This window comes from Hyaloscypha bicolor, assembly GCF_002865645.1.
Source record: "Hyaloscypha bicolor E unplaced genomic scaffold K444scaffold_117, whole genome shotgun sequence".
In the NCBI taxonomy this organism is placed as follows: Eukaryota; Fungi; Ascomycota; class Leotiomycetes; order Helotiales; family Hyaloscyphaceae; genus Hyaloscypha; species Hyaloscypha bicolor.
Genome location: NW_020194619.1, coordinates 831,525 through 855,576, shown reverse-complemented (window position 1 = coordinate 855,576; position 24,052 = coordinate 831,525). Strand labels below are relative to the sequence as shown.

The window sequence follows — 24,052 nt, the reverse complement described above, 5'->3', positions numbered from 1 at the left end:
ATTATTTATTAAAATATTATTATTAAAAATATTATTTATTAAAATATTATTTATTAAAATATTATTTATTAAAATATTATTTATTAAAATATTATTTATTAAAATATTATTTATTAAAATATTATTTATTAAAATATTATTTATTAAAAATATTATTTATTAAAATATTATTTATTATAAAATATTATTTATTAAAATATTATTTATTAAAATATTATTTATTAAAATATTATTTATTAAATTTTTTTTTTTTTTTTTTTTTTTTTGAGGGGGGGGGGGGTTCAGCCATGCTAAGGTATTGGGGATTATTTTATTTTGCTTTTATTAATGGAATTAGATAAGAACGATTAATTTGATTCTGGTCTTATATTATAAGATAATTTTCTAAATTTTGAAAGGGATTCTTTTTTAAAGTAAATTTTAATTTCTAAAAATTTCAATAAAAATAAAAAAGATTAATGAATTTCAACATCCTTTTCATTATATAACTTGGATCTTATATATATAATAAAATCTAGTCTTAGGGCCTTAATAAGCCTTAACTAAAATTCTTAAACGCTCAAGAAAAGATTGTCTCGATATAAAGTATTATTTCGATTTAAAAATAGATAAAAAGACTAAATAATAAAGAAGAATGAAAGAAAATAATAATAATTATAGATGATACCGTATCAAGAAGAATATAAATTATAATGATCATTCATAAAATCAAATGAAAATGCAAAATAAATAATTATAAATAATAAATAATATAATATCGATATATATCTGGATTATTCATCTAAAAGAAAACAAGATCTTGACTTTAATTTACAAGACTAGTATGAGTATTATTCTCAAATTCAAAGAGAATATTTGTATAATTAATACAAGAAAATAGTCACATGTCGATCATGATATAAGATAATCTTAATAATATTTCCAACTTATATTATAATTCTTAATCTTTATATTACCAAAATTCAGTAAAGAATTTCAAATCATTGCTGAGATATTAGACGATATTAGTATTATGACGGGAAATCTTAGTATACTAAAAAGATAATATCTAAATTTATAAATTAATATGATCCAAATATTACTTATTAAAATATGATTAGGGGAAGGAGGGAAGGGAGGTGGAGAGAGAAGGAGGGGGGGAGGGGAGGAGGGGGAATAATAACCTTTCTTTTATTATTTTGTGTCAGGACCCGGGAATCTCGGGGAAGGATCACAAAAAGGGGGGGGCAGTGTTAGAGAGTGCCCAAGTATTCTAGCGAGCACGTACACGGGTGGTCCGTGCGCAAGCCCTTAAGGCTTCGCACCTCCCACGACTCACTTCCTTCTTCAAGTTTCAGTCAGTCAATACCACTGGAATTGCTCCCTGACTCGCAACCTTTTGGTGACCCTTTTGGTGACCCTTTTGGTGACCCTTTTGGTGACCCCTGTTACATAGGCTCAAGGTATTACAATAGCCCTTTTCCCCCCAAACTTGCTAAGCTAATAATCCGCCTTATAGAAATCCCTCAGAACTTCATGAGAGCATTACCTTGACTACGAAATTTCGATCTTCCTGCGTCGCTTACCATAAAATATGTAGGAGGGAAACTGCGACAAGACAAAAACCCACATAAAGTATACCAGAGCGCAAAACGTGACTTGATAGCAAAATAACAGGAATAAAGGCATAAACATAGAAGTATAAATAGTATATAATGTGCAAAAGCTCAATTGACTGAATATGAAAGAGGGATTATTATCTAGAACTACAGAAAAACCAGCTTTCTTATGTGATTCCGCAAGTCACGTGCAAAAGGCCCCAGCCTTTGTCATGTGACCAAAACCTCAAAACTTGTCAAAACAAAGCAATTTTGGTAGAGTACGGCTTGCCGTACCACAATAGTAGTATACATGTCTGCACAGGCTAGTTGGCCTTACACGTGGTCATGTGCATGCGGCATGTCACATGACCATGTTCAACACAAGTCATGTACCTTAATAGTGGGTTTCACAATCACGTGAACAATTCGCCACACCACCCCCCCAACCACGCGTAAACAAAAGCATCGCCTTGACAAGTCAAAATCTTGCTTTTAATAAGCACTCCTCCACCACTCCTTGAACCCTTCTGGGCGCTACTGCCGAGTTCCACTCAATAGACCAGATACAGGTACAAATGCCCGTGAACTCCGAGAGAGTGCCCGCGCCCTCTGGGATCGCAACCAAGCTACCCGTCCTCTCCAGATCGGCTGTTGGTGCAGCCTTGCTCATAAGCCTCCAATTGTGCTCGCGGATCCTGACCTTCATTGTCAACCAAGTCTTTATCCGCTTCCTCTCACCCGAACTCCTCGGAATATCTACGCAACTCGAACTCTACTCCATCACAGTCCTCTTCTTCGCCAGAGAGAGCCTGCGAGTTGCCATCCAACGCCAAGCCGACACGATAGATGCTGTCTCCAAGGAGACAGAGAAAGTCCCAAAGGGTCACGTGGATGAGAGGACAGCTGCAGGACGGAGCCAAGCAATTGTGAATCTTGCTTACATCTCAATGGGCCTCGGTGTCGCCTTTGCCTTCGGATTTGCATGGTTGTATCTCCACACCACCCCTTCCCAGGATCCCACCGTACTAGAGAGCCTCTACTTTCGTGAAAGCTTGTCCATATATGGCCTTGCAGCTATCTGGGAATTACTAGCTGAGCCCTGCTACGTAATTGCCCAACAAAAGGCAAGATTCGAAGTACGCGCAGTAGCAGAATCGACTGCCACAGCGCTGAGATGTCTCATGACTTGCGGCTCTGCTCTCTGGGCTTCGCAAGTTAGCATGGATATAGGGGTCCTCCCCTTTGCCCTTGGCCAGGGTATATACGCCTTATCACTGTCGATCGTCTACTACTGGAAAGTCTGGGGCATCAGTTCCGCCAATGGTTTCTCTCTGATGGCCGCCCCTATTTGCAGGTAGGAACGTTCTTTCTGCTTCCTGGCCATCATAATTGATCCATTCTAGTAATTCTACATGGTACATATTCTCCTACTTTTCGTGGCCACTCTTGTCACTGAGTGGAACATTCTTCGTTCAGTCAATCATGAAGCACTTTTTGACGCAAGGCGATACCCTCATCATCACTTCCCTTGCTTCTCTTCAAGCGCAAGGCACGTATGCTCTGGTAAGCAATTATGGTGGTCTAATCGCAAGGCTGCTTCTTCAGCCGGTGGAAGAAGTGAGCCGCAATCATTTTGGCAAAGCCCTCTCGGTAGTCAATGGAACTCCTTCCAAGGAAGTGGTTCTGAACGCGCGGGATCAACTTCTTAGGCTTCTGCGAGTATACGTCCTCTTGTCCGTCTGTATCGTTGCTGTCGGGCCTACTGTGGCCCCGCTCCTCGTCAAGGCGACTGCCGGATCGAAATGGACATCTTCTGGAGCTGGGTCTGTTTTGGCAACCTACTGCTACTATATTCCGCTACTGGCAATTAATGGGTTAACGGAAGCTTTCGCATCCTCCGTGGCAACCGAATCGGAACTCAATCGCCAGACGATCTGGATGATTGGATTCTCCGTTGCTTTTGCCAGCGCAGCATTTACATCTCTGCAAGTTCTGGATCTTGGAGCTGAGGGTCTTGTATGGGCCAATGGACTTAACATGCTCCTTCGAATAACGTGGTGCGCGGCTTTCATACAAGCCTATCTGAAACGTTATGGTGCTAGCCTCGAGACCAGGTTACTAATACCCCGCCCAATGACCATGGCAGCTGGAGTCGTAACATATGCAGTGCTGGTGCAATTGCAGTCTACATTTAATGATGGAATTGTGGACTTTTTGAAAAGTGGAGTGGTAGCAGTTGTGTTTGTGATTGTTCTGTGAGTTTTCATCGTCTAAATCTAACCGTAATCTTTGCTAACAAAAGCAGCTCTTTCAGTGAGCGGGCATTCCTCCTTGAATGCTTCCGCACGTTTAGACGCCCAAGGCAATGAATTGTGGTGGAGGTTTAGTCGAACTTGATTTTCTTCGCTATTTTGGTCATGTCCGCATCTTTAGCAAAAGCCCCGTGTGACTCTTGGAGTGCATCAGCTGGCAGGGAAATTTCGCAAATATAACAGTTTTTACCAGCCCCCCCTCTCCCCCCAACCCATTCTTCCCAGCGCAGTGCCACCCGGGAATCCCCTCATTCCTCGCTTTTCCCCCTTCCTTTCATGGGACCATCTGCTTTACGGAGGTACAAACGCATCCAAGGGAAGCATGAGATCCACTTCAGGAAGAGCAATTCATATACGTTGCAATAAATTCCCAAAGGATGTCGTTGCAGCCATGGAGAAGAGACGCAGAATGTCTGCACGAAAGTAGAAAGTTGCGATAAGCCGAGGGCTGGTCCGAGGAAGCTCGTTAAGAAAAGTACTTCTGAGCTTGGGAGGAGTGGAACTGTGGTGGATCTGCAGACGATTTCCCTGCCGTTGATATGGTGGTGGCACACATCACAGGAAGCTTGTGACATCTTTGTGTCTTCACGATGAAGGCGCTCATTCACGGAATTCTCTATCTAGAGCAACACTAGGCTTATTTTCCCTTTATCTTTTCTTCTCAAGCTGCACTTTGTAAGGTGGATGAGCGCGGCACTTCTCTTTCATTTCTCAAAACTTACTTCTGGATGCGTAAATTGATAAAGGGTCGCATAACAGGGCGCGTATTCCTGGGTTATTTGGTTTATCAGACATACTTCTCATGACGAAGTTGTCTTCTCAAGCCATACAAGATCCAAAAGAAGATAGTATTTATTCTTGAAAATGAGAGAATGAATTCTGCGCAATTCCAATCTGTCAACCAGTGAAACGATCACTTCTCTTCCCACTTTAACTATATAATCTACATGGCCTCTACCAATATGTACCCCCCCCGTGCAATCGTTCATCAGCTTGATCTCAAGTGTGATCCAAAAAGTACTTCTCCCAGTAGGCAACTGCAGGTTCCAAATAGCAAAAGAACTAAATGGAGATTATAATTCTTTAGTGGTCATCAACAATGGCACCGCTTTTCACTAGGGGGTCAGCGCCGCGCCATCGTCTATAAAAGAAATCTATTCAAATCTGATCTTTTTAGCTGTTACTGTTCTATCCACGTCCCTAGCGAATGCACCATACGCTTCATGCTCCTTCCGCTTGACTGTAGTGCCAAATTTCAATAGTTCATCCGGGACCGGCTGATTTGCAGCTTTAAGGACGTTGATCAACCTACAAACGTGATTAGCGCCGGTTGCAAAAGGCCTCTTGGGTACCTACGCTCCAGACTGAGCCTTGTCATGCTCAGTAAATAGAGTAATTGCCAGACCCTCCTTCCCAGCTCTTCCTGTTCTGCCAATTCGATGGACGTAGTCTTCTGTTGTGAGAGGAAAAGCTTTTACCGGCAGGTCAGTTATTGTTCCAAAATCCCCTGGGGCTCTAGAAACCGTCTTCTGGAAAGGGGAATGACTCACTGCAGTTAATTACCAGCTTCACAGACGGGATGTCTAGACCTCTGGCTGCAACATCTGTTGCCACAAGTATTGGCGTGTTGCCCTGCTTGAAGGCATCCAGGCTTCGAGTTCTCTGTTCCTGGCTAAGATCGCCATGAATACCCGCAACACGGAACCCTTTTGATCTGATGAACCCCTCAATCCTCGTCGCCTCCTTCTTATACAGGGCGAAGACCAGAATTCGGTCATCCTTCTGACTTCCGCTCTGGTACTGCTTGAGAAGCTGCAGAAGGCGGTATTCCTTATTTCTCGGATCAACGACCTCCACTTGTTGCATAATGCGAGCATTCGCCCGTAGATCGCCAGAGGGGTTGTCTCCAATGCTAATTTTGACAGGGTCAGACATGAAAGTGGAAGCCAGTGAGCGAACGGACTCGGGCCATGTTGCTGTAAACATGAGCGTTTGTCTTTCCCCAATAGCCGGAGTGGTGTTAATGATCTTGCGGATCTCCTCTTCAAATCCTTTGTCAAGCATTCTATCAGCTTCATCGAGAACGACGTATTTTGCTTTACTTAGATCCGCACAGCCCTCATTGATGAGATCATTCAAGCGACCTGGAGTTGCAACCACAATATCTGCTGTCTTCAGGGATTTTCGCTGCTCATCTTTGGGGACGCCACCATAAACACAGACAGCTCTCAACCCAGAGACTTTTGCTAATTGCATGATCTGCTCATAGCTCTGCATGGCCAGCTCACGAGTTGGTGAAACGATGACAGCCCTTGGCCCATTATTTCTCTGACTCTCTGGCAGTGACAGGATGCCGCGTACACAAGGAACCGCAAAGGCCATGGTTTTCCCCGAGCCAGTCTCAGCAACACCAATTACATCCCTGCCCGCAAAAAGAAATGGCCAAGCCGCAGCCTGTATTGGAGTAGGGGCTTTGAATGTTTTGAATGGAGCTCGTTGTGCAGGATCAGTGACTGGCAAGTACGAGAATTCGGTCAAAGGGCGTAACGCCGAAGATGAAGGTAAAGGATCCGTTATGGAAATGAAGTTATCTGCCAGAAACTGATCGATATCCGCTTGTGGGATGGCAGACAGGCCAGGATCCTGGGTATATGGCAGTGAAGTCGCTTTCATCGCTGTGGATAGAGGACGGGTCTGCAAAGTAGTATCTCCATTGGTATGTCCTTCTTTGTCCGATCTCTTCGAAGCCTTTAATCTGGCCTTTTCTGCCTTTCTGGCAGCCTTCGCAGTGGTAGCATCGACCTGGCCTGAGCCATTTTTGGAGCTCTCGGAATCCATAACAGTCTCGTCTTGCAGCTTCTTCAATTTCTTCAGACGTTTCCGCTCCTTGCGGGCAGCCCTTGACCCGACCTCACCGTCTTCGACAGGGCTTTGGGTGATTTCTACAAGCTGCTCTTCCATAGTCTTTTTGCTTTCCTTTCGACTCTTTCTCGACGCTGGGCTGGTTTCTCGCAAGGCTTGCTCTCCGCTAGCTAGACCCGCGTCCTCAATCTTCAGTTTTGGCATGCTGAACTGGGCCTGTGCCCACTTTGGTAACTGTTGCTGCTGTGTGGTGAATGGGGAGACTGCGACGTGGTCGTTGGTGGTCTTTGGATCAAAAACCTGTCAAAAGTTTCGATTAAAAAATTGGACTGCGATAAGAAGAGCTTATCAGGGAAAAGGCGCTAGTCTATAAACGGAAGGGTCGACGCAGATTGGAGGTATAATTTCTACAGAGAATGATGATCGAGCTTTAGGTTGATTATCATTATTTAGCCTGGGGAGATATACACGAAAGGGACAGTCTAAACCAAGAAAGTCTTGTCCACAGCCCCAGACTAGCCTAGCATGACCACCTTTTGGACCTCCAGGCCATCCGCCTCGGGAGAAAGCCCGAAAACTCCCCTTCTGGATCTCGATCCGGTTATCGCTCCTCCAGGATGAGTTAGTTTAACGTTCAGGGACGGACTCCGGCCGTAGACACTGACGCTTGAAGGAAGAGGGACGAAAACCATTTCACCAAAGTCTTCTTATCGTCCGCAAACAATCCTCATATAACCTCCAAGCCTCAATATGCCTCTATAGCCTAAGCCTCTTGATAATACAAATAAACCCAAGTGCAAAAATGCCCGTTAGATGTATCCCCAATATCTCCTTAACCCCGATTAAGGGTACGCGTTATCAGCGCGCAAAGGGTCGGACTTCCTTCGTTGGCGAGCGGAATAAGGTGCCGATTTCTTATGAAGTCTCAGTCGATTAGAGACGGGCGGGCGAATCTTGTATGTCGACATTGAACAATAGAGGAGACACGAGTCTCGAGTCGAGGGGAGGAGTCGATTCGAGTCGGAGCGGTGGCGACGGTGAGGAGGAGATTCGCTGTCGTCAGATCGGGGGACTCAATCCTAGCCCTGTACTTCTCCAAAGAGATAAACAATCGGTGGACCGACTGCTACAGGTTACCAGACCGCACCACGAGGAGGTGTTGAGTCGTCGCGGTCCTACAGAGAATGATGATCATGGTTAGAATGCTGCAAACTGGAACAGGAAGATAAAACGGAACATATCCATCAATGTTATGCTTCATCGGGTATTGTATTTCCCAATCGGCTTCTTGCTGCTTGTTATTTTGTACACTTTGTCGTGCAACCAATCTTAGAACTCGTGCAATCTTCCTCCAGATTCACGTTGCCTGCCCCTTTTGTACCATTCATCATCCGCTATATACCCAAAGGACGTCTGCTATTGCAAGTCGTCTCCACAACCACTGTAACCCACGTATGTGGAAATCGAAACCCAACGCCTCTCGCCACACAGAAATTCGAACTCAAGCTGCGGCAGTCTGAGATGATGATGGCTCCATCACGGTCTCAACGTCAATCTTTGGCATGCTTGTGCCAATTCCACCCAAGTCAGTGGTTCGTGCATTCGGATTTTTGGTGTAATAGTTGGAGATGGCTGATTTGATAGCATCCTCCGCAAGCATAGAGCAGTGCACTGGAGGCGTCAGTAACGTATTACTTCAATGTGGGTTTACAAGCTTACGTTTGACAGGTGGTAAGCAAAGTTCCTTTGCGATTTCCGTATTCCGTACTCGGCCAGCTTCCTCCAACGTCATTCCGCGCACGAGTTCGGTCAAATATGATGAAGAGGCAATAGCTGAGCCGCAACCAAAGGTCTTGAACTTGACATCTGAGATAGTGTTGTTGGATGGATCAACCCTAATTTGCAATTTCATCACATCGCCACATGCTGGAGCACCGACGAGACCAGTTCCCACATCCGTATCCGTCTTTGACATGCTGCCTACATTGCGAGGCCGGGAATAGTGATCGAGGACCTTCTCATGATACTGCCGCCGGCTCGCAATAGCGAGGGGTGATGTGATGCGTGCGGATACAGGTCTTGTGGCAACTCGGGTCGACGCCGATAACGCTCTTCCGGCAACGCGGCCAGCTATGGAGGCGCTTCGAAACATGGCGATGGTCCAAATGCGTATTACGATCGTAGGAATTGAGGCGGTGATTGGGAGAGCTGTAGGTATTGGCTTTGTGGATGATTCAATTCCGAGTTGTTGATGTGAAGATGAGGAGAAGAGGATGACGGTAGAACCCGATCTGATAATTCACGGCACTGATCAGATCGGAGAAGCTAGTGGCGAATTGACCGAATGGAATAAAACAACCCCCGCCCACGTGACCGCGCGCATCAATCTCCCTCGAGCCTTAATACTTCGTCCTTCACGCAATTACCACGCTCCCCAACGGCCGAACACTCAAGGATGGCTTGCAAGCATGTGAACGCAGCTGGTAAGTCTTCAATTACCAGTTTATCTTCCCCGCACATCTTCTATAAAGAGCACAAGTGTCAGACCAACCAGTACCAGGCTGCCCCTCCTGCTGGCAAACGACCTATGTCAAGAGCCAAAGCCTGGTAGATCCAACAGCTGTGCAAAAATTCCCCGCCATGACCAAGTATCTTATTTTCGTATCCAATGCTGACAAGATTTACAGAGCTGCATCCACCTGGCCCGACACACTCAGTGTACAGAGAGGATTGCACGCAGTGCTTCGACTCGATAGTAGGTCCCATACACTGCTGTGCCATCTCAATACTTCCGTTTCGTGATCGCTTACTCGGAAAACTAAGATGCAGACGCTGACTCAGGCCCATAGGATGATTCTGCCGGTTTGGATGTCTGCCTTTACTGCTTCAACGGCGGTTGTACTGGTGACAGGAAGCACTCTCACCTCCACTACGCCCTCAAGAACCACCCCCTAGTCTTGAATATCCGACGAACTCGCCGAGTAGTTGTACGCGATGAACCACCTCAGAAGATGACAAAGATCGCAATCTCGGCGGAGACGGAGGCGGACAGATACAACTACGAGACAACTGTCAGATGCTACGAATGCAACCTTGACAATGTGGACAAATTAACGGGCAAGCTGGGCGCGGCAGTAGAGGGAGTGATGAAAGCAAACACGTTCTCTAGGCAAGAGGAAGTAAAGGCGTGGGAGCAAGTCTACACCTCTTGTGAACACATTCTCACTCTTCAGCAAGAAGCTCCAAGGCAGATCCAGTCGCAGGACCTTGGACACTGTTCTCTTTGTGACTTGCAGGAAAACCTTTGGCTATGTCTGCAATGTGGTAACCTTGGCTGTGGCCGTGCTCAGTTCGGAGGGCTTCGCGGACATTCCCATGGGCTGGAACACAAGAACACCACCGGGCACGCCGTCGCTGTCAAGCTGGGATCCATCACGCCCGAGGGGACGGCAGATGTCTATTGCTATACGTGTGATGAAGAACGCATAGACAATGATCTTGGCAAACATCTGGCTCACTGGGGAATCATCCTCGCGGAACGCCAGAAGACGGAGAAAAGCTTGACCGAGATGCAGGTGGACGAGAACATGCGATATGAGTTCTCCATGACTGACGAAGACGGCCATGAACTTCAAAAGCTGTTTGGAGGGGGTTTCACTGGTCTCAAGAACCTGGGGAACAGCTGCTATTTGGCCAGTAGCTTGCAGTGTCTATTCGATTTGTCTCAGTTCAAGGACCGATATTACCTCCCCCAGGCCGAACTACCCGTCATTGAAGATCCTGCTCAGGACCTAGAGACCCAGTTGCGCAAACTGGGCGATGGCTTACTTTCAGGCCGGTACTCTCATCCAGACCCAGACGTTCGCTTCCCCGAAAACTCGCCCGAGGTTGCCTACCAGAGAGGACTTGCCCCAGCAATGCTCAAGGTACTGATCGGAAAAGGGCATGAAGAGTTTTCGACAATGCGGCAGCAAGATGCCTTTGAGCTTCTCCTCCATGTTTTCAAACTGATTACCCGCTCTCAACATAAGGCTCCTCTCCAGGACCCAGTCCGTTCTTTCCGTTTCGTCATGGAGCAGCGTTTGCAATGTCTTAGTTGCAAGCGGGTTCGATATCGGAGTGATGAACAGGATAACATTTCCATTCCAGTCCCGCTCAGAAAGATCACTCAGCCAGCAACTGAAGCTGAAGAGGCTGGTGCCACCCCCAAGGTTGATGAGTACGAAGCAGTGACCTTGAAAGAGTGCCTGGACAGCTTTACTTCCCAGGAAATCGTGGAACTAACGTGTTCGGCTTGTGGCAGTAAGGATGGGTTCTCGAAGCGATCTCTTTTCCAAACCTTCCCGGACGTGCTAGTGGTGAACGCTCGGCGCTTTGTGATTGTCAATTGGGTACCTACTAAGGTCAATGTTCCCGTCGTTGTTGGTGACGAACCTTTTCTTCTTGATGCATATAAGTCGCCAGGTTATCAGCCATCCGAAGAACTTCTACCCGAGGACGCTGTGGAGAGCAAAACGTCATTTTTGGCCAACGAAGAAGTTGCGCAACAGCTCGAAGGGATGGGATTTCCGCGAAACCGTTGCGAGAAAGCTCTCCACGCCACTGGAAATGCGGATGCAAACACAGCAATGGAATGGCTTTTTGCGCACATGGAAGATCCCGATATCGATGCACCCCTCGATTTTGGTGGTCAAGTTTCGACAAGCACAGCTGATCCAGAGAAGATCGAGATGCTTGGTGCCATGGGATTCGGCCCACCACAGGCCCGCAAGGCCCTGAAGGAGACTGGTGGGGACGTGGAACGTGCCGTCGAATGGCTTTTCAGCCATCCTGACGATCAAGGAGAATTTGAAGAAGAAGAATCTGCAGGCCCTGTCACAGGTGCTGTCAAGGAAGTTCCAGGAAACCGTGAGCTGCCGGCAAGCTTCCAGCTCCAATCTATCATCTGCCACAAAGGCGCGAGCATTCACGCTGGGTATGCTATACAACTTGTTTACTGCTTTTGTTCTCCAGCTAAAACATTGCCAGACACTATGTTGCATTCATTAGAAAATCAGTCTCTGGGGAGGATGCTCCAGCATGGGTTCTTTACAATGACGAGAAGGTTGTCAAGGCATTAGACGTTGAGGAAATGAAGAAATTCGCTTATGTCTACTTTTTCAAGCGGACGTAATTTGGCGGAGGGCGTAGAAAATTACAATCCGGGGGTTGTTGGCGTCCAGAGCACCATCCATAGATAGACTTTGAAGACCAAAAGTGGAGCGGAGCAATGATCTGCTACAATGCGTTGCATACACAAAATGGCTCATCGGGATGATTAATGAGCTACTCTCAGTTAACCATTGGCTCCTCCGCAACATAGTGCAAGTAAGCTCCTAGTAACTTAATCCCCTCAATGTAGTTCTTTTTGTCAAGCTTTTCATTGATCGAATGCGCCGCGTCTGTCGAGCTGCCCATGGGAAGAAGAAGTACATTCTTTCCTGTCGCTTGCTCAAATGTTAGAGTCACCGGAATACTGTCACAACAATTAGTAAGTTTGACGTGCTGAGTAGTGAAGCAAAACTGACCTGCCACCTTCCCTGGTTAAATCAGGCTTCACGCCCCACACCTTCTCTACTGCCTTGCTCGCTGCTGTGAAGTTCCAGTGCTTGGGACTTGCAACCCACCATTTGCCAGCGTTCTGCAAAGTGCACTTGCAAGTGTTCTTACTCCCGAGCTTTTTGAACTGCTCGTCAATGTACTTGAATACAAGACGGTCGACATCCTCAGATTCCATGTTTGGTACTGTACGGATTGAGAACTTTCCGATGACCTTGGCTGGGATGACGGTCTTAGCACCGGGTTGCGAAAAGGCTCCCTCGACGCCATGTACTGAGAGGGAGGGATATCTCCATCTGGCCATCAGAGTGCGCTCTTTGTCCGGGTGGATGGAGGTCTGACTACCAAGAGATTCGTAGAGATTGTCCATTGTGAAGGCAATGTTGCCGTACAATGACTTCTCTTCCTCCGTCAGGGGAGCGACAAGTTCAGCCAGACCTGGGATTTGAATTTTGCCGTCTGTGTCAACCAGACTTGCCAGGATACGCATCAGGTCCGTCATAGGTTCTTGAGCTGTACCGCCGAAAACACCACTGTGAAGGTCCTGGCCAGGTCCTGAAATCTCCACTGAGTAGTAACTGCAACCGCGAAGCCCGTATGTCAGGCAAGGCTTCTCCGTTCCAAGCCAATAATTGTCAGATATGCATACGGCGTCTGCGTCGGCAAAGAACTTCTTCGCCTCTGCGTTTATGAAGTCGTCCAAGCCCTCTGATCCATATTCCTCCATGCCCTCGAAGCACATGAGCAAGTTGACCGGAAAGTCGACGCCAGCCTTCTGATGTGCCTCAATTGCATTCAACCAACCCAAGACAGGCCCCTTGTCGTCTGTACTGCCTCTGCCGAACATTCGTCCTTTGTCGTCAATCGTAAGTTCGAAAGGCTCGGTGGCCCAGCCGTCCTCTTTCCCAGCCGGCTGTACATCGTAGTGGCCGTATACCAAAATGGTGCGCTTCTTCCTATCATTTCCATAGCGAGCAATGACGACAGGGGGGAGTTCGAGGTGTTCTTTCCCAGGCTGCTTTCCCAGCGGTCGCTGCTGGACCCCTGCACCTAGAGCTGAGAGCTCAGCCGCGAGGAATTCTCCCATGCGGACAACATCAGGTCGTCGTTCTTCATCAGCAGAGATGGACGGAATTGCTACCGCTTTTCGAAGCCGCTCGATAAAATGGTCGGAGAGAGAATCCACTTGCTTGAAGTAGCCATCTAGTTGAGGAGCCATCTTCCGATGTGAGCGAATGGGACCAGGCAGAATCGTTCGAACTGGACACGAGAATGAAATCGCGGCTGCCGGTGTCTCTGAATACAATTGGCCGGGGGGACTCCGAAAGGACAGGACTCTGAGAAGGTTGCGGGCTCGCGTCGTTCGTGAGAGCCAAGTTCCGGAGCTGATGAGCATTTGAAGATGAAGTGCCCAGCCGAGGGTGGATGTCTCTTAACTCGCAACCCCACCTACCCGCTTTATTAGGCGAATTCACGCGCGGGGAATGCGGGAAGGTACGAAAGTACCTACTACTAAGTACCAGCCAGGTCTCCAGGTCCCTCTCCACCTTACCTCGAAGAGTACCGTGGCCTCGGGACTAGAGTGGACGCCGATTTTCCTGCTAATACTCCCACGCGGGACTACTCTAGCAGCCTTCTAAGGAGTTCTCGATAAGACGCCGAGAGTCTTCATATAGTACGTACCGTTGGTGGTCAGGTTCTGGCTATGCTGCGGCACGCGCTCAGTCTCTCTCAAGTCATGTACCTCTCGCCTCTTGCGAGGATTGAGAACAATAGTACCTACACGTTTCAGTGCAATGAGGAAGAAATTTCAGTAATAATGGGCATGGAGGAGACGTTGTCGCCGTGGCGGTACTATTTGCGTCTTGCAAAGGCAATGGCGCCAAAACTTGAACCAGTGCCAAGTTGCGGCCCATCTACAAATAACCTTGGAAGTGATCTCTTCGGTCAGGTCAAATCGATATTCTTAGGAGGACATTGATATCTTTGGCACCGACACTCGGTTGAGAAGCACGAGAGAAACTTGAAGAAAGCAGTCATTTGGAGGCCCACGTCAGCAAGTGACAATTCCTGGATGTGAGATCAGAAAGATTTCTATTCTTGCTTGATACACCTGCACAACGACGACAGCCTGCACAAATGGGGATGAATTCTGACGTGCAGTAAACCCGAGAGATCGCCAGTGCATAAACAATAGTGCAACTCGAACCTCAAAATACTCCACCAGGGCTGTTGAATCCCAAAACCTGCCCTGCAGTGCTGCACACGATGGGAGACCCCCAAAAAGGTTTCTAGAAGCTTTTTATCTTCTATTTCGAGTCAATCACGGAAGTATCTGCATTCATTCCGACAGTGACTGGATTGGAGGCAAGTTGCATACACGCAGGAGCGCAAGCGGGCTCTATTTTGAGACACGGGCGCAGCGGGTGGGCACCAGCCACGAACGCCACATCCAACAACCCAACCCAACCCTCCCCTCTCTGTGCTTCACGACGCTGCGATCAGGAACAATACAGGTCCCTGCAGACGGGTTCTCTCCCCGTCTCAGAATCCAATGCTGGGCCGCAGCTGTGCTCGAGTGGAAGTTAGTTGACGAGATCAAAGCGGGCAGGGAGGGTAGGGAGGGCAGCGTGAGAAACAGTCGCAGATGTTTGGACGGGAAAGACGTTTCCATGGGGGTATGCAAAACAACGGGGTTTCCGTGCAGGCAAGAAAACTTTTGGATGCCCCGCAGATTGGAATGCTTTTCCAGTCAGCGTCGCATCAGAGCTCAGCCTTTCGAACTCTGTTTCGAAGCAAACAGTAGAGGAGTAGGAGAGGATAACAACAATATCAGAGGCTGATGAACGGAGTTACGGAACGGACAGATCGAAGGTCAAATTTTGGCACTTTCGACAACGAAAGGAAGCCAAAATCGGCTGGCTCTTGGCTCCCTGCGAACGTAAGGAACGGTGACATGGACCAGTAATGCTTGAAGCCAGCACGCCTTTGAAATTGGGCAAAGAAATCGGACGGTTGTTATTTCCTTAGAGACAGACAGACATCCAGACAGACAGGCAGACAGGCGGCATGCACAAGATAGGGACAAGCACTTCCTCTGTGTAGTCCGTGTACTTGCCATCGTACCATTCGCCAATCAGAAACGCAAACGACGGTTCCCCTGCGCAATCTTCTGCGCAGATCATTGACCGATCTTGGCTTGAACAAAAGATATGATTCTGCTGGGGTGCCTACCACTGAGGTCTCTTGAGAGGAGATGAAGATATGGGCCCGGCAGAGGGAGAGAGAGAGCAGAGAGATCTCGGGTTGTATCGCGCCAACGGCGTTGCAACGTCAAGTGCTGGAAATGCAGGGGCTTTCTGTTTGGGTCTGGGGAATGGGGGCTGGGGAAAAGAACCGCTCCCTGTGCCTATTTGAGGATCTCCGCAACCCTCCAGATTCAGAAACTCTGCACAAGATCCGTGGAATTTCCAACTTGACGGAGCATGCAGTAGTCTGCATTGAAGAGCGAGTCGTCATCTCCTGAACTGCTTCTATTCCGTACTCTCGCCAACTTCCTCCCTGTTTTCCACACTCTAACCACGCCACGTCAATGCTCTACTGTTTACCACACATAGATCTGGCGCCGGCGCAAATGTTCACCTGCCCGCACTGTCCGTGAGCGACGGCGGGGCGGTAGTGTCGTGGAAAAGCGCGTCGTCCAGGCATGGATAGAGGCGCACGCGTCTGCAAGCGTCTGCAAGTAGTTTAAATATAGAGCTGGACAGGCGAGGCGCTGCGTCTGACAGATGCTGTGTGCCCCTTGGCGCCTGGACTGGACATGCAGCTGTATGATTAACCCAGGCGACCCAGCAGATTGCTCCTGGTCCTGGGAGCTGCCAACCGCGCTGCTGGGCTGCTGCTGGGCTGCTGCTGGGCTGCTGCACTTTGCGCCGAGTCCGGTGCTCTGGTCTATGGCTGATCTCTCCCGACGGCTATTATTGTGCATCCATACCTCGAGGCAGCTCGATCCAGGAGTGCGAAGTATTCTTGGGGAGTAGTGCTCCTCCATCCAGCTGGCCGCTCAACTCCGCTTGGCATCGATCATCTGCGCTTGCTTGCCCCTGTCGCGACGTGAAGCTCTGATGCCACAACAGAACGCTGCCCCCCCGTCCCTGCTCGTGCAGTAGCTCCCATCGCCAACCCCCTCCACGATGCTTAATCTGGAAGAAACCTCAAGGAGGCCGGGAAGCCTCTCGCCTCCTCCCTGCCGCCGCTCTCCTCCTCCCCAGCCTCGAACGTCGTCCATCCGCCGGCTGCGTTTGCTGCCGCACTAACGGGCGCTTAACTCGACGACGCGCCCACCAATTGGCTATTTCTGGCCTCCGTTGATGTCCTCGACCCTCTTCCGGACTGGCTTGGATGTCTGGATGGGTGGATGATGGCCGCCCGGGACGCCAGAGCGTCCCATGTTTGGTGGCTGCCAGGGGCTGCCCCCCCCCCCCCCCCCCAAGGATCGCGCGACAAGGGAAGAGGGGAGCTGTGCAGTGCAGTGCGGTGCAGTCGCCGGACCGAGCCTTTCACACCTCCACCTCCACCCGTCTTCCTCACTTCATCCATTCAATTCTCCTTCTCCATTCTAAACATAATCGCCATGCTCAGCAATGCCCCCCCGCGGTAGGCTCTGTCTTGGTTGTGTACCCATACCCAACGCTTCGAGACTGCGAGAGGTGAAGCTCCCTCTCTCTCTCATCAGCAGTAAAAAAAGCTACGCCCTAGCCTTGAGCCGTCGCGTCTATTCCAGACGCAGACACCCTTTCTAAGCCTCGGCCTTGTCAACAAAAGAGCCGTTCCTGCGCTGAGATTTTGGCCCCTGGCAGATCTATTCTATTCCAGCCAGGCTGTGCAAGGCTGTAAGGATTTCTCAGATCTCGTTTCCAATTCAAGCATCATCAATCATGTCGAGCCTCAAAGATATCATGGATGTCGACGTGGAGCCGTTCGAGTCCCAGGCCTATAGAAGGTCGAAGGAAGCCGCCCAGCAACAAGCCTCCCGTGCTGCCATCGTACCATCATCTGAGACGTCATCGCCGCCCATCGACGACGACGACGACGACGACAAGAACAACAGCTTCAAGGGCAAGACCCCTCTCAGGCGGCGCAGATCAAACCGAGTCTCGAAGCCCGCTGCTCAGCCCACAGCCGCACGCCAAAACATCTCTCGCCGGCGTAGTAGCACCACCGGGGAAGGTATGGACTTCTCAGGGTATCAGCCAGGAGGCTCCAATCAAGCCAGCATGTCGGGGAGTCCTCCACAATCATCAAGAGGATCTGAGCCAGCAGCAGATATGCCTGTGAAGTACACGCCTGTGACAGGGCGCATTAGCAGAGCAAAGAAGGGTGTACCCGTTCACACGTGCGAGCTATGCCGCCCAGTCAAGGTGCGCTCCCATCTCTGTTCGACCTGTATGTGCTAATCAAGTTACAGACCTTCACGAGAGCAGAGCATTTAAGGTAAATGGTCCCTGCGAGTTTACAGTTATATTGTGCTGACATAAGATCAGGCGTCACCAACTCAGTCACCAGAAACCTGCCTACCCATGTACATTCGAGGATTGCGAGAGAGCTTTCCACCGGCCAGATCTCTTAGCTCGACACTTGCATCGCCAGTAAGTCTCTCTAGCGTGTCCCCAGTAATTCGTGCGTACCGTGCCCAATTTCACTTGATATTCTAAAGTGCTACAATTTCTAGTCTTCAAAAGACCTGAATCTGCACAGCAAACCATGATCTAGCCTGGCGCTGTCTTTATCTTCAGCTCCACTCGAAAAACTTGGCCCGAACGCTGATCAAATGTAGTGAGACCCAAGGCGAGAAAGCCTACAAATCAGGGGATCCCCGCAGCAGAGCATCATCAAGCGCATCCGAGAGCCGGACTCCCTCTCTCAAGGTAGAAACACCGTCCCAGGCGGGTAGAGCTGCGAACCAGACCTCACCAACCGACTCCTTGACTCCCAGAACGAGTGGGAGTGGTGAGAGTTCAATGACTGCCTCATCGTTCAGCACCATCACAACAAGTTTCCAGGCAGTAAACTTCTCTCCAGGACCGGGATCCTCAAACAAAAGATCTGCAAGCCAAGCTCAATTACCCGAAACAAATGCCTATCAGCCAACGTCACCAGGCTCAGGGTCCAGGCCATCTGGAAACTATGACCAAATGGCTAATCAAAACAACTATACTCGTGCGGCCCAGTCCCAATTTAACGAGGTGTATGATGAAGGAGGAAATGCTCAGTTTACAGGCTATCCTACCACGCCTCAGTTGCCACTTTTGAGAATCCCCGAAGAGACCTATACGCCAGGTCTCAGTTACACGCAAGACAACTCCCCCTGGTGTTCATCGGCGTCTGACAGCACTTACTCGACTCAATCGGACGGACCGAGAAATCTTCCTCAATGGACTCAACGGGGTCGGTCAGCTTCAATCTCAGACTGGCCAGTAACAGCAGCGCTCTGGTCGGCTACTCCTGCCAGCGTCACGCCTCAGGACCTACGAGCGACACCTTTCGACTCCATGCTGGACCAATATGACACGCCCTACATGTCGCCCCGAATGACACCTCCATCCAGAGGGCGCCAGCTCCTGGATGTACCCGGCGGCCCGTTTGGCGGCATTTATATGGAATCAGTGGGTACTCCAGCCCTCTCGACGTATATCAAGCCATTGGCTCAACATTTTCCAGCATCTGCCTCAAGAATATCCGATTCGGGGTTGGCAAGCGCGGCCAGAAGACCGAAAGAAATACTGTTAGAGTTCTTTAACATTGACACTACAACGATGGCTTTGTACGGAGCACAACCGCAATTCGATCTCTATCTTTCTAGCTACTGGCAATATTTTCATCCACTTTTTCCAATCATTCATCGCCCCACATTCGACCGCACACAAGATAACCTACTTACAATAGCCATGGCAGCTATTGGCACGCAATATCATGATTCCCTCGAAGCCCGAACGCAGGGTTCCGAATTCAACGAAGCCTGCAGGAAAGGCATAGAACTAGTAAGTGTGCTCCTCATGCACGCTCGTTGCACTGCCTGTCCGATGTGACCTTTTCGGGCATGGAGATGGGTAAAGTGGCCCCATCACAGCTTCATATTTGTTTCCGAGAAACTAGGTCTTCCCTTCATCCCTGTGCCAAACAGCGGTGGAACGAGCACCTCTATCAGATTTATCACGCGGGAGAAGCTGGCTGACTGACCTTCCGATAGTGTCTCAACTGGAGCACTCATACCATGCAAGCAATACTTCTGACCGAATTTTACACCCGTTTCAGAGGACGAAAAGTTGTTGTTCGATTATCTAGACATTTTGAAGAGCTTTATTCCAGAGTCAGTTGCCGCTGACAACCTTGTCCGAATCAGTGTGTAAGCTAACAGGAGGCAGCTTTTGAATGATTTTGACCACGGCACTACCCAAACGATTCAGACCCCTAGCGAGGCAACTTCAGCCAATGCATTAATCGATCGGTTCGGTGCACAAGCGCAAGCAGAAGGCCAACCGAACCTTGATGAAAATAGCAATTGGTCACAATGGCTCGAGAAGGAGGCGAGGCGACGCTTGCTAAGTGCGTGCTTCATGTTCGATGTACACCAAGCCATGTACCACCAGCAATCCCGATTCAAAACCCCCACCGACGAATCGAGATTTCTAGTTTGCCTGCCTGCCCAGGACCACGTTTGGAATGCCGGGAGTGCCTCAGAGTGGCTAGTCCAGCGACCAAACCACCAAACTCAGCCGCTGCGCTTGGTGGAGCAAGACCTGTCCACTCAAGATATCTTCAGCACGTCCTCATTTACCCAATCGCTCCTGATCTGTTGGTTCACCTCGAGTCTCCCCCCTCGCGAGGATCCGACCTATCCAAACGACCTCCTTCCACAGATGCACCCTACGATCGACAATTTTATGACACTTTTCCCGAATTCTCCACAGGCACACACATACCTTGCTTTATATCACACCCCTCTACATGACTTGCTAGCGATAGCAGGGGATACTTGGGTTTTTGCCTGGAAGATCACGCCACCATCGGCCTTCCACGCTGCTCAATCTCGCCTCAAGATATGGTCCACTTCTCTTGCCGCTGCGCAGGCCACACGCCACGCCTGCCGAATCCTCTCTGAATCGTTGACCCAGCCCTGGACATCATCTCCTGATGACCGCCCAAACACCCCGCACTGCATATCAGACTACTGGAGTTTGTACGTTTCCGCGCTGATTTGTTGGGCCTTTGGACATCGATACCAGAATTCCAGCGGCGCGAACAACGGCACACTTTCCCGTAGCAATTCTTCCACGGCAATCGGGGCAATGGACATCGATGAAGCCACGAGTTCTGGCACTTCCCATCTTAAAGCCGTCAAATATGCCAATGATATTTTGAACCTCAGCGCGGAAGAGCTTTTGACCAGCAAAGCAGCTGTCAAGTGCGATACTACTGGTGTTATCGATGCAGTTCGACAGCGCCTTGAATTTGAAAGTGTGGGCAATAAGAGCGGCCTGCTCGTTGATGCAGTCACGGTTCTGACTAAAATCAAAGAAGGTGGAAGAACAAAAGACGGTGGACGAACGAAGTGGTTCTAAATTTCCCTTTCTTTGCTTGCTTTCTTTTCGTTCATGAGCCTTGGTTCGGTACCTTATTTTGCAATTTGCTTTTGTATTAGCATGCAGTCGGCACGTCTGTTCGTTTCTTCCCGGGCTTGGAGCTAGTGATGTGTTCATGAGTCATGAGGTGGATGAATTTCCTTAATGTTGGGTTTCTTGATTCCTATTATACATGTTTTTTGCTCAATGTTTCTTGCATTGCTCGTTTCACTGGCTCCCCTTGTTGTCAACCAAAGCCTCCCATTTCAACCTGTATTTTCTGTGCATAGTCAGGTGTGATATTAAGATGGAGTGTTGGGCATTCATTCGTTCAATTCAGCGGGCATAGCATGATCATGATACCCTTGCATGGTAGAACTTAGAAGGAGAAAAGGCGATTCTGTAGAAATGGTAAATAGTTTCTCATGTCCCTCAGCGACTACAAAATAAAAGAACGGTTGAATACACGCATGCATGGAAAGACCACACCACTTGGCAAGCGTATGTGCATATCTACTAGAGTAATTATTGAAATGCATTGGCAAACTAGCCTAAACTAGCTCCCAAATATTATCTACACTTTTCCAAACTATCGACCAACTCTCACTCTTCTGACGAGCCACGGAACCCCCAATGATGACAATGCACGCGAGAAGAAATGGTATTGAAAAGAAACAGGGAGACTCGGAAAACGCAAGTAGCAAGATTCGGTATCAAGACGGGCCCCCATGGATCTTCCCTCTCGTCTCCTCGTCGTCCACATTATACCCAGGATGGGGAAAGCGCTTTGCCAATATCGTACACTCGGGAGTGCGGCTGCCCTAACACTAGAAGGTCGTGGCGTGATCTGCCAGCGCCATACAAAATCTTAATTCTTCTTGTCGCTTAGTTTGGCCTTGAGTTTTCCGAAAAAGCTGAGTCGCTTCTTCTTCTTGTCCGTCTTATCTGCTGTCGAGACACTTGCAGGACTATCTGCCGCCTTGCTGCTCCCAGGTGTAGCCTTGGAGGGTGTGGAAGGGCTGGTTGTTGTATCTTTCGCTGGAGTGGTCTTATCCGTGGTGGTCATTGCCGCCGGAGTTCTTTCGCCTGGTACGGTCCCAGGCGACACTTCACGTGACTCGATAGGCTTTGCAGGGGATGCGGGTGGATTCAAGCCTCCCGAGGTCCCAGCAGAAGTTCCCTTTGGTGCAGGTTCACCAGTAGAGGTTTCGGGCTTGATCTCGGAGAGAAGTTCCTTTTCCACAGCTTTTTTCTCCAACACGGCTTCCTCGTTCGCAGCAGCTTCAGGGCTCTGGCCTGATTCGGCGATTGATTCCTTTACTACTTCCGGTGTATCCTTTGCTGGGGCGCTGACAGAGTTGGGATGTTCTGCAATTCCCTCGGAGGTAGCTGGGGCGACGGGAACATGGCCCAAGAGCTCCTTCTCCACGGCGCTCTTCTCCTTAACCTCTTCCGGAACGGCACTGGCTTCTGGCCCTACTCCTGCCTCTGCTTGGCTTTCCTTCACAACTTCTGGTACTTTAGATGATTCGAGAGGCACAGCTGCGGCAAGTTGGGCGGTAGTGCTTGCTGGGCCGGAAGATTGGATCGTTGGACCAGCATCGAAGGTCTCTGCACCTGTACCTCCAATTGGTAAGCTTGACTCCGGAATCAACTTCTTCGAAATGGGTGGAAGATCAAGAATGCCGGTGCCTTTTTGATCCCGCTCACTTTGAGGGGTGACGACCGGAGGAAGAACAGGAGCATTTCCCAACCCACCACTCTTTTCGTAGGACTCTTTGTCGGTCGTGACCGCCGAATGAATAGTATTGCCCGTCAACGTGCTCGATTCGGGAATCTTTTCCCCAGGTGCAACCTTGACCGGGTTGACGCCACCCGGAAAGGCTGGAAGTGGTGCGACGCTGAAGGTTGGTTCTGGCTGCTGTTCCTCCTTGGCAGCAGCGGCAACAAGCTCGGGGTCATCGCGAACTCCAGAGGTGACAGTATTGTTCGTGAACGAGCTTGGATCCGGGACTTTCTCGCCAGGGGCAAGCTTTATGGGATTGATAGCCCCATCGAAAGCTGGGAGAGGGGCCACGGAGAAGTCGCCTTTTTCAACAGCAGCTGGGGTCTCGGGGAAAGTGCCTGGCAGGTCTGATGAGCCAGTCTTTTCGAGTGGAACATTCTTCGCCAGTTCAGCTGTCGTGGATGTAGGAGCAACTCCAGACATGATACCAGCTGACTCGGGCGTGTGCTTGACGATTCGGTCTGTGGTGAGGACGTTGTTTAGGTTGCCTGAAGCGTCTTTCTCTTGAGGGGCAGTGGGATCGGTAACCCATTCACCATCGACAACAAACTGCAAAGGGAAGGAATTATCAGTAAAAAGGTCGCCGAGGCAATTGTCTTATGGAACGATGTGAACGTTGAAAGGGGAGGGGATCTTGTTTAAGAGAACTCAGCTGTTCACAGCTGGTGGCGGGGTTGGGAATAGGCGACACAGGGGCGGTGTGGTCCAAGCACAGGCATCCCAATCAAGACCACTGCCTGCTAGGTAACCTGGAAGCGGCGGATTTCCAACTTGAAAAGCTTCACCGCCCGAAACAAAAGCATGGCGAGGCTGGCCAAACCGCGTCATAGGTCAAATGCAGATACGATGCCAGGGGTCCAGCATCCTGTCTCCAGATAAAGTTCTGTCGCATTCCTGAGGGACGCACCCCCGCAGGAATGTATTTTGAGACCCTCCCTATCCACTTGGCGGCGGAGCTCAACACGTCGAGATGTTTGGAGCAAAAATTTCGACCCTTCTGCGCGATTGTTGCACTCAATTTGTCCTTACGCACCTTGTAGTATATCTTCTCGGCCGCGCTCGGTAGCGTCACATTCTTCTCGAAGACATTGCCAGTCTGAATCAGCTTCTCGCTCTTCGTCCAGTCGTCAAATGTGCCAGTCACGTAGACCTCTGATGCGTCATGCTCCCACTTGAACACGAAGGTGCCCATGTTTGATTGTTGGTAGGAAGCTCGAAACGCTGCGACAATGTATGAAGTGCGATTCGGTGTCGTCGAACAACGGACGGGCAATTGCTACAGCTGAAGAACTG

At 49.4% G+C, this 24,052-nt stretch overlaps 8 protein-coding genes across 8 annotated transcripts; 3 read left to right on the top strand and 5 right to left on the bottom strand.

Moving 5' to 3' along the window:
* Window positions 1–2,030: 2,030 nt before the first annotated feature.
* On the top strand, window positions 2,031–4,088 carry K444DRAFT_565811 (Rft-1-domain-containing protein). The gene is made up of 3 exons (XM_024877113.1): window positions 2,031–2,934; window positions 2,984–3,835; window positions 3,886–4,088. Exons 1-3 carry the CDS (start codon window positions 2,156–2,158, stop codon window positions 3,947–3,949), a joined length of 1,695 nt encoding a protein of 564 aa, XP_024733897.1. The 5' UTR covers window positions 2,031–2,155; the 3' UTR covers window positions 3,950–4,088.
* Window positions 4,089–4,963: 875 nt separating this feature from the next.
* On the bottom strand, window positions 4,964–7,307 carry K444DRAFT_42206 (ATP-dependent RNA helicase dbp3). Its single transcript, XM_024872714.1, has 3 exons — window positions 5,443–7,307; window positions 5,249–5,363; window positions 4,964–5,200 (listed from the first exon to the last, which is right to left on the bottom strand). Exons 1-3 carry the CDS (start codon window positions 6,956–6,958, stop codon window positions 5,047–5,049), a joined length of 1,785 nt encoding a protein of 594 aa, XP_024733896.1. The 5' UTR covers window positions 6,959–7,307; the 3' UTR covers window positions 4,964–5,046.
* Window positions 7,308–8,255: 948 nt separating this feature from the next.
* On the bottom strand, window positions 8,256–8,906 carry K444DRAFT_534664 (FeS cluster assembly scaffold IscU; the record flags this gene model as incomplete). The annotated part of the gene is made up of 2 exons (XM_024875227.1): window positions 8,256–8,425; window positions 8,474–8,906. The coding sequence occupies 2 exons, from the start codon at window positions 8,904–8,906 to the stop codon at window positions 8,256–8,258; spliced, it is 603 nt and encodes a 200-aa protein (XP_024733895.1).
* Window positions 8,907–9,209: 303 nt separating this feature from the next.
* K444DRAFT_644697 (ubiquitin carboxyl-terminal hydrolase-like protein) lies at window positions 9,210–11,927 on the top strand (the record flags this gene model as incomplete). The annotated part of the gene is made up of 4 exons (XM_024884995.1): window positions 9,210–9,237; window positions 9,442–9,509; window positions 9,604–11,729; window positions 11,783–11,927. 4 exons carry the CDS (start codon window positions 9,210–9,212, stop codon window positions 11,925–11,927), a joined length of 2,367 nt encoding a protein of 788 aa, XP_024733894.1.
* Window positions 11,928–12,085: 158 nt separating this feature from the next.
* On the bottom strand, window positions 12,086–13,571 carry K444DRAFT_644696 (CNDP dipeptidase; the record flags this gene model as incomplete). The annotated part of the gene is made up of 2 exons (XM_024884994.1): window positions 12,086–12,269; window positions 12,322–13,571. The coding sequence occupies 2 exons, from the start codon at window positions 13,569–13,571 to the stop codon at window positions 12,086–12,088; spliced, it is 1,434 nt and encodes a 477-aa protein (XP_024733893.1).
* Window positions 13,572–15,148: 1,577 nt separating this feature from the next.
* K444DRAFT_42154 (uncharacterized protein) lies at window positions 15,149–15,611 on the bottom strand. The gene has a single exon (XM_024872709.1). The coding sequence runs from the start codon at window positions 15,471–15,473 to the stop codon at window positions 15,228–15,230; it is 246 nt and encodes an 81-aa protein (XP_024733892.1). The 5' UTR covers window positions 15,474–15,611; the 3' UTR covers window positions 15,149–15,227.
* Window positions 15,612–16,850: 1,239 nt separating this feature from the next.
* K444DRAFT_665446 (uncharacterized protein) lies at window positions 16,851–20,973 on the top strand (the record flags this gene model as incomplete). The annotated part of the gene is made up of 6 exons (XM_024887069.1): window positions 16,851–17,772; window positions 17,820–17,845; window positions 17,896–18,000; window positions 18,189–19,392; window positions 19,602–19,721; window positions 19,777–20,973. The coding sequence occupies exons 1-6, from the start codon at window positions 17,290–17,292 to the stop codon at window positions 20,971–20,973; spliced, it is 3,135 nt and encodes a 1,044-aa protein (XP_024733891.1). The 5' UTR covers window positions 16,851–17,289.
* Window positions 20,974–22,141: 1,168 nt separating this feature from the next.
* Window positions 22,142–23,951, bottom strand: K444DRAFT_504724 (carbohydrate-binding module family 48 protein; the record flags this gene model as incomplete). Its single annotated transcript, XM_024873385.1, has 2 exons — window positions 22,142–23,308; window positions 23,793–23,951. Coding segments are annotated over 2 exons (1,326 nt in total), but the record flags the coding sequence as incomplete, so codon positions are not given.
* Between the last annotated feature and the right edge of the window lie 101 nt (window positions 23,952–24,052).

Bases quoted from the DNA above. Each gene is read 5' to 3' on its own strand.
- K444DRAFT_42206 (XM_024872714.1), bottom strand. From the start codon at position 6,958: ATGCCAAAACTGAAGATTGAGGACGCGGGTCTAGCTAGCGGAGAGCAA. The intron at 5,364-5,442 runs GTGAGTCATTCC...TGCCGGTAAAAG, and splicing joins GAAGCTGGTAATTAACTGCA to CTTTTCCTCTCACAACAGAA. The intron at 5,201-5,248 runs GTAGGTACCCAA...TCACGTTTGTAG, and splicing joins GACAAGGCTCAGTCTGGAGC to GTTGATCAACGTCCTTAAAG.
- K444DRAFT_42154 (XM_024872709.1), bottom strand. From the start codon at position 15,473: ATGGCAAGTACACGGACTACACAGAGGAAGTGCTTGTCCCTATCTTGT.
- K444DRAFT_565811 (XM_024877113.1), top strand. From the start codon at position 2,156: ATGCCCGTGAACTCCGAGAGAGTGCCCGCGCCCTCTGGGATCGCAACC. The intron at 2,935-2,983 runs GTAGGAACGTTC...GATCCATTCTAG, and splicing joins ATGGCCGCCCCTATTTGCAG to TAATTCTACATGGTACATAT. The intron at 3,836-3,885 runs GTGAGTTTTCAT...TAACAAAAGCAG, and splicing joins GTTGTGTTTGTGATTGTTCT to CTCTTTCAGTGAGCGGGCAT.